This window comes from Colobus angolensis, unplaced genomic scaffold (assembly GCF_000951035.1).
Source record: "Colobus angolensis palliatus isolate OR3802 unplaced genomic scaffold, Cang.pa_1.0 Scaffold254, whole genome shotgun sequence".
Classification (NCBI taxonomy): Eukaryota; Metazoa; Chordata; class Mammalia; order Primates; family Cercopithecidae; genus Colobus; species Colobus angolensis.
In genome coordinates this window covers 249,189-260,359 of record NW_012115755.1, presented here as the reverse complement: position 1 = coordinate 260,359, position 11,171 = coordinate 249,189, and the positions used below count along the sequence as shown (strand labels likewise).

At 42.2% G+C, this 11,171-nt stretch overlaps 1 protein-coding gene across 2 annotated transcripts in view; it reads right to left on the bottom strand.

Annotated features, from left to right (window-relative positions):
* Positions 1 to 11,171, bottom strand: part of SFXN1 (sideroflexin 1) — a 51,089-nt gene that overhangs the window by 8,137 nt on the left and 31,781 nt on the right. For both annotated transcript variants that reach the window (XM_011946812.1, XM_011946811.1), the window contains 6 exons: positions 10,629 to 10,799; positions 9,624 to 9,722; positions 8,312 to 8,387; positions 7,653 to 7,738; positions 6,276 to 6,403; positions 3,222 to 3,271 (listed from right to left, as the gene is read on the bottom strand). In XM_011946812.1, the coding sequence (XP_011802202.1) occupies positions 3,222 to 3,271; positions 6,276 to 6,403; positions 7,653 to 7,738; positions 8,312 to 8,387; positions 9,624 to 9,722; positions 10,629 to 10,799 (610 nt within the window). The remainder of the gene's footprint in view (positions 1 to 3,221; positions 3,272 to 6,275; positions 6,404 to 7,652; positions 7,739 to 8,311; positions 8,388 to 9,623; positions 9,723 to 10,628; positions 10,800 to 11,171) is intronic.

The following is an 11,171-nucleotide window of genomic DNA, read 5'->3' as shown; positions in this document are numbered from 1 at the left end:
ACACACACACAAAAGGCAAAAAAAGAAAAACGCTCAAAAGTTAATGGCTCTAAATTCTCTCTCCCCCCATGATCTTTTTCTAATAGCTTTATTGACATACAACTGCACATACTTGAAGTGTGTAAGTTCTGACATCTATATGTAGCTGTGAAGCCATAAGCACAATCAAAATAATGAAAATACTCACCACCCCGAATGTTTTTCTTGCTTCTGTACCCTTTGCAGTTCTTCCCTCTTCCATAAACCCTGCACCCCATTATATGGCAACCTCTCATCTTTCTGTCACTAGATTTAGTTTACATTTTCTAGGACTCGATATACAGTATCTATTCTTTTGTGTAATTACTTTGAGACTCCTTCATGTTGTGTGTAGCACTAGTTTGTTACTTTTTATTGCTGAGTTAAGTGTTCCCTTGTATTCACAAGGTATTTATCCATTTTCCTTTTGTTGAGCAATTTGAGCTATTTCTAGTTTTTGGCTATCACAAATAAAGTTGCTATGAACATTTGTCTTTCATGGACATGTGCTTCTATTTTTCCTAGGTAAAGAACTAGGAAGGAAATGCCTGGATCACAGGGCAGCATCTGTTTAACTTTGTAAGAAACTGCCTCAGTATTTTCTCACATGACTGTACCGCATTAATTCTCACCAGCAGTGGGGAGGGTTTCAGTTCTTCCATTTCTTCACCAACACTTGTTATGATCAATCTTTTTAGTTTTTGACATTCTAATAAGCGTTGAGTGGCAGCTCATGTGGTTTTAATTTAGATTTCCCAGTGACTAAAGATACTAAGCATTCTTTAGGTGCTTGAGAACTGTATGTATTTGGCAGGGAGTCTGTTCAAACCTTCTGCCCAGCTTAAGTGCTGAGGGTCCTTTTTGTATTCTGGACACAAGTCCTTTATCATATACATGCCTTGTAAACATTTTTTCCCATGCCGTTTCTTCTCTTTTCATTTTCTGTGTAGTTTTAAGAACAGAATTTTAAAAATCTGATGAAGTCTAATTTATCAATTTTTCTTTCATGGGCTGTGCTTTTTATGTTGAGTCTAATAAGTCTTTGCCTAGCCCTAGTGTTCTATTGTATTTTCTTCTAGAAGTTTTATAGTTATAGACTTTTACCACTTTCTATGAACCACTGAGAGTTAATTTTTATATGTGATATAGTCAATTCCTTACACACTGCCTACATCCCAGCCAACCTCACCATCCACAAATCTCTAACAATTCCTGCTCTGTGTACTCACTGAGCTTCTGTGGAGCATGTGGCCCTCACCCCGTCCTCTTCAAAGAAGTCTCTGCTCACCTACACCAGTTGGGTAAGATACCTCCTATGCACTCCCTCTGTGCCCCAAACTTTAAACACTGCACATTTTAACAATTTGTCTCGCACCTCTTCCCTATACCGTGCTACGTGCTCCCTGAGAGCAGGAGTCACATTCTCTTTCTGGGACTCTAGGGTCTACCACATTGCTTGGCATAAACAAGCATTCAGCAAAGGGCTGCTGAAAAAAAAGCATGAATGAACAAATAAATGTTACATTCCCATTCAATTAGCAGTCCCGAAAGCCTACTGAGTAGACACCACAGTCCACGTTTATAAATGGGAATATAAAAGAATTAGAATTTAAGGAATAAGAACTAGCATAGGACCCAAACCATATCAATTTCGCCCCCAATGAACGTGCCATTAAGAATGACCCAAGTTTAAAGAGACAACAGAAGCACTGTTCACAGAAGCACCAGATTTTAGGCAGCGAACTTTTTGGTTTACTGCAAAAATTTCCGTGAGTCACCTGCCTACAGCTGATGCCTTTTTTCCCAGCGCTCCACTTGGGGAGAGATAAGGCGTGGGGGGATGGATGAGTCATACTGAATGCTCCCCAAGCATCATCGTTTAAAAAAGCCCAGAATGTTCAATTAGTTTCTTGTTTGCGGAGGAGTCTGGTCATTTCTAAGGTAAAAGCCCAGATAAGTACATCCTTGCAGAGGAGGCACACCTGGCCCTGGGGCAGTGGGAACAAGCGGAAGCCAACCAAGGTGAACACCACCGCATGGGTATCATGAGCTGCCAAGGAAGTGATCTCTTCAGCCTTTGCGGACGGGGCATGGTGAAGCCTGCCTTCACAATAGAATCTGAAAGTGTTTTGAACGTGGAAAAGTAGGGATTTTAATATAAGCTGCCTCTGTGTCATAAGCAATGACTGTACTATCATTTCTGTCCTATGGTCCTCTCTGCATGGGTGAAATGCAACACTGACGTATACCAGCAACCGTGAACTTGGGGAGTGGTAGGTATGCCTGGGTACCTTAACAGTATGTAGCCATTAGTTTTTCAGAGCAATTGTCTCTCATTGAGGTCTGAAGGAATACAGCTGCAACCAGGCCCCCTTGTAGCCACTGAGGTACCAGGACTGAGCCACGAGCTGTCCTGATCATCTCTCCGGACCTTCACGCTGGGGTTCTGAAACCAGTGGGCCCTTCCATGTGGGGAGTGGGGCAGGTAGGGGGCTTCGGTGGGAAGAGCAGGCAAGGCGACACACTTCCAAATGATGATCAAAGGGTACTATATCAAGCAAAGCTAAAAAAACCACAACTTAAGATGAAAGTGGGGAGAACACAATAGTTTTTCATCTTATCATTGTGTAACAGCCTGGAACAATGCGGCAATGGTGGGCTAAGATGCGGCTAACTGCTTTTATCACTTGCCAGCTCCTTCACATGAGAAAATGCGAGGAAAATATCTACAGAAATTTCCATCTGTCACAGCAAGAAACTTATGCAACATGCCCAACTGTCTTCTGTTCAGTGTTTGTCACTGAGATGAGAGGAACTGTGGTAACTGTTCCCAAACTGAGACCCCATGAAGCTGCTACTCTGAATGATGTTTTCATTCCTGATAGGATGACTACTGACTTGTACACATATCATTCCAAATTCACATCATCCCTTCATTTTTACCCAGCCAGGCATCCAGTAGATGACTGTGTGTGTAACTGAGTTAAAACCTCTCAAAAGTAGCAATCTTTATTTACAAAAAGCTTTTTCAAATATCTAAGATTAGAAACCAAATCTTCCTGGGAACATCTTTTTATTTACATAAGTGCCCAGGAGAAAGTGGCCTTCAAATTCTATACTGTTTAGGTAGGAAATACTCTGTACAGTTTGAAATCTAAAAAGAAATAAAAAGGGTAGAAAATGACAAAAGAACTACAGCTTACCTTCAAAAAGGCTTTCTTTTCCAAAGTGTTCATAATGAATGGAGGGATGGCTGCAAAAAAAGACAGATCCACTTAAATCTTTATTTAATGTCAATTTTCAGCTTACATTTTTTTTTCAACCATTTAACAGAAAACTTCTGTCACTTTTAGGCTGTTTCCACTGTCACAGTAAAAACAGTTTGTAGTAATTCTTTAAATTATTACATTTGAATTCATTAAATTAAAAACTGTTCCTGTTTTCTAAATTTTTGAAAAGTAGTATCACATCCTCTGCCAGCCAGATCATTTTATAATCTTGAAAATAACTTTACTTTTAAGTTTAAACAGGCAAAAATGAAAATATCAAGAACTTTTTCTTCCTGTATTAATCAAACAAAGTGCACAAGGCAGGGAGGATGGTGTAAAGAATCCTGCCTTGGAGTCAGGCAGAAACTGCTTCCGTACAGACTAGACCAGGGGTCCCCAATCCCTGGGCCATGGACTGGTTTGGATCTGTGGCCTGTTAGGAACTGGGCCGCACAGCAGGACGAGGGCAGCGGGCAACTGAATGAAGCTTTAGCTATATTTATAGCCGCTCCCCATTGCTTGCATTATGCTTGCACTCTGCCTCCTGTCAGATCAGCGACCGCATTACATTCTCACAGGAGCCCGAACTCCACTGAGAACTGCACATCCAAGGGATCTAGGTTGCCCGCTCCTTATGAGAATCCAGTGCCTGATGATCTGTCACTGTCTCTCATCACCCCCAGAGGGGACTGTCTAGCTGCAGGAAAACAAGCTCAGGGCTCTCACTGATTCGACATGATGGTCAGTTGTGTCATTATTTCATTATATATTACAACGTAATAATAATAGAACTAAAGTGCACAATAAATTTAATGTGCTTGAATCATCCTGAAACCATCCCCCTGACCCCCGGTCCACGAAAAAATTATCTTCCCATGAAATGGGTCCCTGGTGCTAAAAAGGTTTGGGACCGCTGGGCTAGACCACTTGCTAGCTGGGTCACCCTGGAGAAGTTACCTAACTTCTCTGAACTTCAGTTTTCTGTTTTCTTTTTCTATAAAATGGGGGAAATTGGATACAATAATGCATGTAAAACACTGGGTATGTGGTGGACAGCATTTGTTCGTTTGCTGACAACTTCTATCAGACTAAACTGTCATATCCACTACTTCAATACGTCAATTATTCTTATAAACTGCACTGGGACAGAAAGATTGTATTTCTTCTCTGGGGACTAAGTAGTGTTTAAAATAGCCAAATCACTGGAAATGGATTTGATGGGCTGGGCTGGCTGAACTCTAAGAGGAGTGAGGCGATTCAAAACAGAAAAGACCACAATCAAAAGCAAACCCAGGGCCGGACATAGTGGTTCACAGCTGTAAACCCAGCATTTTGGGAGGCCAGGGTGGGCGGATCATTTGAGCCCAGGAGTTCTAGACCAGTTGGGCAATATGACAAAACCCTGTTTCTACAAAATATATAAAAATGAGGTGGGTGTGGTGGCACATGCCTGTAATCCCAGCTACTTGGGAGGCTGAGGTAGGAGGATCACCTGAGGCCAGGGAAGTTGAGGCTGCAGTGAGCCACGATCACAGCACTGCACTCCAGCCTGAGGGACAGGGCAATGCCCTGTCTCAAAAACAACAACAACAACAACAACACGAACCCAGGGCAGAAGCTGGAGCTGCAACCTCGATTTCAGCAAATCTGTAAATCAGGGCTCAGCAGGCACACCGGGTGGGGGGTTCCATAGCCTCCTCTTAGGTTAGTGACAAGCGTGCTGGTCCCTGGACTCAGGGGATGCTTTGCCCATGTGTCAGGACTGTGGCTATGCAGCCACCCCTACAGAACACACTAGCCTCAGACAGGGCACCAAGGCACTCCTGTGTGAAATCAGCTAATAGCAGTTTTCCCCTAATTTGCCGGAATGTGAATATAATGTTCCTCAAAGTTTTCCTTCGTGCACTTTTCTTCAACTTTTGTTGCCTGCTCTTCCTGCCTGCTAACGAGCAGTCACAGTGACAAAAGGAATTTAAAAACCTCCAGAAAGTATTGATGGATGACCTGACAGCAGCTGATGAAGTACGCTTCATTGGCGAGCTTCATTTTAACTGCCAAGTGTTGTTTGCATTCAGTTTTGATGATGAAAAGTAAACATACTAATTTCTGTTTGTCTTCTGTGAAGAGCACTCTAACTCCCAGGCCCTCTGATTTCTCAGTCTGAGAACTTTCTTTAGGCCCCCAGTCTGAAGGTAGCTCTAAGCAGCCTTAGGGTGGACTAGAGATTCTCAGCAGAACTAAATACAATGTAGAGTTTCTGTTTCTGGTCATGCCGACCCCAGCCCCTACAGGGAAAACTGACTAGTTGCTTGGCACACAATTTATCAATAGCTGCTCTAACCATTCCAATTTGCTCCATCAATTCCTTCTGGTCAAATTTCCACTGTATGGCCCTGGTTCAGCCCATCACTGCCTCTTGCCTGGATTACCGAGGCAGCCTCCTGGACAGCCTCCACTGAACATTGTTGTTCCCCTTCAGCCTATTCTCAATCCACCACCCAGAGTCACACAAATAAAACCTAAGTCAGAATGTGCTGCTCCCGTATTCCAAACCCTGCCTGGCTTCTTACCTCTCAGACTAAAACCCAAGTGTGAAACGCCAGGGCCGCCATCCATGCTCTGCTGTCTGTGGCCTCCTGACTCCCTTCCTATTGCTCCCCACCCCTCCCATTGTGCCCTAGCTGCACCTGCATCCATAATGCCTGCAACACCCCAGGCAAACTCCTGCCTGTGGTTCCCTGTGCCAGAATATTCATCCCCGATACCCACTTGGCTCACTCCCACACCTCCACATGCCCTAGCTCCCTACCCCCTTAGCCCTCATCACCACTGCACATACTATAACTTTATTTACTTGTTTATTTTCTGCCACCCCCACGGGAAGGCAATTTCCACTAAGAGGCATGATATTTGTGTTTGTTTTCTGGTTCACAGACCTGTGAACGCTTGTTCAACCTGTATTGGAATAAATGACAAAGTCCTGCTAACCCATGCCAGGGGCTGCCATGAGAATCCTGGACACGACGACTTGTGTGATGGCTTGTTTCGCAGCGTTCGCTGACTCCCCCAAGCGGTTCCCATTTTCATCTGTGACAGGAATGCCAACTTTGAGTTCCCTGCAGAGCAAAACACATACAGAGAGCTCCACCAATGCCTTCAAGAAATGTCCCGAAACAGTACTATGTTGGGAAAGATCAAGCCTCTACTTAATTAAAATACCCACTCAAGTGTCATTTTTTGGTACTGACACATCTTTTTTTTTTTTTTTTTTTTGAGACAGAGTCTCACTCTGTTGCCCAGGCTGGAGTGTAGTGGTGCTATCTCTGCTCACTGCAACCTCCGCCTCCCAGGTTCAAAGCGATTCTCCTGCCTCCTCCCAAGTAGCTAGAATTATAGGCATGTGCCAGTGTGCTGGCTAATTTTTGTATTTTTAGTAGAGACGGGGTTTTGCCATGTTGGCCGGGCTGGTCTTGAATTCCTGACCTCAGATGATCCACTTGCCTCGGCCTCGCAAAATGCTGAGATTACAGGCGTGAGCCACTGCGCCCGGCAGACACATTTATTTTTAAATACCATGGACAAGTTTAATCCTCCTTTGATAGAAATAAAAGTAAAACAACCTAGTAAACTTTTAAAACCTTTTTCAGTAACAATACGATTCGAAGGGTGGATACGCTAACTTCAATCTATGCTCATGTGCAAATTTGAGCAACTTTCCAAATGAGAAACAGATATAACACACCACGTTATTAAGTCAACAAACTTAGTATGCTGACATGGAAACAGTCACTTGCACATGGCCCCACTGTATATTTATTAACTACATTTACTAACACTAAGTATAACTTCTGCGGTTACCCCTGTTTTTTGTTATCCATTCCAAAACGCTTTTGTTGTTCTTTCTTCTCCTTTAATTTTTGCCAGTTCTAAAACAATACTTCCAAAGATACAGAATAATGTTACTTTAAGCTCCAAAAGAAAATTCTGGGGGGAAAAAAAGGAATCTATTTTAGAGAATAAACTTTCTTTGGATAGACTTTGTCTAACCCAAGCACAACTCAATGTAAGCTTGAGATATACCTTTTAAACTTTTTATTATACAGACACAGAAAGACTATTCCAGCATCAGCCCCTCCCCGCACTCCTCAGTCTGCTTCAATAATCAGTAACTCATGGCTAAGCTTGTTTTATCAACACACCCATCCTCATCCCCAACCCCAGATTATTTTGAAGGAAATCTAAGATCTCACATAATTTCACCTATACATATTAAAACAAATATTTGAACGTTTCAACAAAGCTAATTATTACAAGAGACTCTCCCGTCAAGCACACGTCCCTACTGAGAATGCATATTCATCTTACCTTTGCCTCATTAATGGAATATTAATGCAATTAGCAGCAGCTACGGCAGCAAAGGGAACAAAACGTCCTATCAGTGGTGAGACATGCTGCAGGGGAGAAAATTTCAAAAGTTTTATCTTATTTTTCCTGTACTAGTGCATAGAAGTAACTTATTTCTTCTTGAAAACTCTGAAAAATGCAGAGTCCTATTTGCATAGAAACTCAGGCCAAGAATACTTTCAAAATTTTCCTGGCAGTATTTGTATGTTCCCCACACGGGTGTGCTGGGACCGTGCAAGCTCCTAAGGCATTGTAGCTAAGTGTGGTTGCAGGAGGATGGGCTTTGGAGCGCCGACAGAGAGAGATGCTCTTGCCTCTCTTCAGAGCTGTGGCCTGCGGCACACTGCCCACTGCAATGCCTCTGGAGGGCTGTCAGGATGGGTGAACATTTAGCACTTTGTACACAGAGCGAGGCACAGACCACAGTCCTGGTAGGTGTTATCGGTGACAACTCTTCCCAAAGTTATTGGAAAATATAACTAAAATATGCAGTTGAAGATAAGGACTATAACAAGAAAGCCATATGACTTGAACTATTTTAAGAAATAATAGAGGGATTTGGAGCCAGACAGATGATAACAAATTAAGCAGCTTTATTATGGAAATAAAAATCTGAGTACCTTGGTCAATGCGTTGAGTCCTAGAGCTGTTGCTACAGCGCCAGTTGTTGCAGAAACGTAAGCTGTTCCCAACTCACTGAAAAGAAAAAAGGATATCGTGTAGACAACGAGGGCATGTCAGGAAACTGGTGCAACATTATTTGAAGAAATAAAAGGGAAATATAAAAGAGAATGATTCAGAATGAAGAGTCTACAAAACAACATTATCACTCCACAAATAGGGGAATCTAGAGAAAAAGCAAGCAGATCCGTAAAAAATGGGATTCTTCACACGTATCTTGACTGTAACTCCAAAAGCAGACATGTATTCTTTGAGGTGAGTTGGTTAAAATACATAAATAAATAAACATACAGACTTTGTATTCGTGGAAAGGAGGGGAGCTGTGTGCTGCATGTAGGAAGCTATGAATACAGGGGAATGCATATTGGGCTAAATGTTTGGAGCACATTTGTTTAAAATACTTCTCAAAATATTAATATACACACTGAAAGCAAAAACGAAGTGCTGCCATTTAAAAAATGATATCTTAACTGTATAAAAATACTAAGTCTTATCGTCCAAAACCTATAAAGCCCAAGCAATTCTCTCTTAAAAGAAATTTTAATTGTGATAAACACCACTGGGTTTCAGAGTTGAAGATCCTTTGTTCCATATGACAACAGTAGAAGAATATGGGTTGTCAAAAGCAATTTTAAGTGATAAAAAAGAGAAGCACTTTTCTTTCAAGTATAATACAATTATGCTAACTAACATTTGTGGTTAACTAATCTTGTTAGCCTATTTTTCTTTTCAACAGGTGACAAAAAATTAAACTCATTGCTTTCTTTTGGGCTCCAGAGATGAGCTATTTTAAAAACACATCAGATGCAAAGGTCACACGGCCATGATCTCCCCTTGATTTCTGCAGAGACCACACTTTGTCTCCTCTACTTTTAACACTGGTGTCTGTCGACTCAGGCAGGGTAGATGGGGGAACAGCCTGTCACTTATCAGAGGCCAGACTGGTGCTGCCTGCTGTGTGTTCTATCGGGCCATGAGCTCCAGGGTGAGAAGGAGGTATCATCCTACCAGTACCTCCAAAGCCATGAGTAACGTCTGAGAAGGTAGGCTAGAAGAAGACAGTTTTCTTGATAGAGAGAGAGAAAAAGAAACACTTTACTTTTTAAAAAAAAGCTACAGAAAAGATGCTACATAATATCCTGAACAATATAAAAATGTGTACACATACGCTTTTTTAAATAGGGGAGTATCACCACTTAATAAAATGAAGGTTGGAGAACTGCAGAGAGCGGTCAAATCTCATAGCCTTACTTGACAGTGAGGGGTGCGTCTCCACTTCTGTTGGTGTAATTGACGACGGCATTGAAGGACTGGTTAATCCACTGCCAGAAGAGCACAGCCGGCGTAGTCCTAAAACAGAGCCATCCGTCACATACCCACCATCACCGGGACCCAGCCGCGGCACAGAACAGAAAATGTGGACACCAGTAACCACAGAGGAGACGTACTGGGGAAGGGAGAAAGCCACAAGGCCACAGGCTTAGGACCTGTGTCCTGGGCAAGCTTTTATCCTCTAGGATCATCCATGTCCTCGTTCCGTAGATATAGACAACACCAAGCTCAGAGGGTTACCATGAGGATGAAGTAAGATAAAAGTTGTAGAGAGCCTGGTACAGAATAGACATTCAATAAATGCCAGATCCCTTCTTTTGGGGAAAAAAAGACACAATTTGTAGGCTAAGCAGTCCTGGGCCCTCCTAACAGCATGAGGAGTGCTATATGTCTATGTCTACACATACACCTTTAGTGTGCCTCTATCTACACTCATACCTATACCTATATCTATATGAATGGAGTCAAAGGAGAATCTGCTTGCAGACTCTTTATTTTCTTTCTCCATTTCATTCTGTTTTGGGGCTAAGATTTAGAAAAAAATTCGACCTCCTTTTGAACAACTAAGAAGATGCTATTTAGCAGGGGGGAAAGGTAAAAAAAAAAAAAGAGTCCCAGAGTAACAACATTCAAACACAATGGAACTAAATGTCAAATGACTTTTTTCTTTTTACATCAATAATGCCCCGTTTTCTGTTTTTTATTGTCTTCAATTTTATTTTATATTGTATAAACTAAAGGAGTTCAACACGATATTTCGATTCATAAGTACATTACGGAACGAGTCAAGCAAGCTAATTACCTTGTTTGCCACTTCATACACTTATGAAATAACACTAATTTCAACAAAATTATTTACATACAAAAATAGACTTTGGGCTTCTGTAATGGTAAACAAACTGTTGCTACATATTCATAACATACCTGTAAAACGTCATCATGCAACCTGTGATGGTCATGTTCATGGGAACCTGGGCTGACATTCTTCCTATCAAAATCATCTTCTCCCCAGTGTCAGGATGAAAAGCTGAATCATAGATGTACTTTGCTCTCCACAATTCATTTTCTGTAAGACCAGTAGGAACAATTCCTTGCCTAAGAAAATAACAAATAATATGGCAATTGCTCATTTCAAATATCTCCCCAGTACCCTAGAGACAAGTGGCTACAAGATTTTAAAAGTTTATGCTCTGGCCAGGCATGGAGGCTCACGCCTGTAATCCCAGCACTCTGGGAGGCTGAGGCAGGCAGATCACGAGGTCAAGAGATTGAGACCATCCTGGCCAACATGGTGAAACTCTGTCTCTACTATAAATACAAAAATTAGTGGGGTGTGGTGGCACCTGCCTGTAATCCCAGCCACTCGGGAGGCTGAGGCAGGAGAATTGCTTGAATCTGGGAGGCAGATGTTGCAGTAAGCTGAGATCGCACCATTGCACTCCAGCCTGGTGACAGAGCGAGACTCTG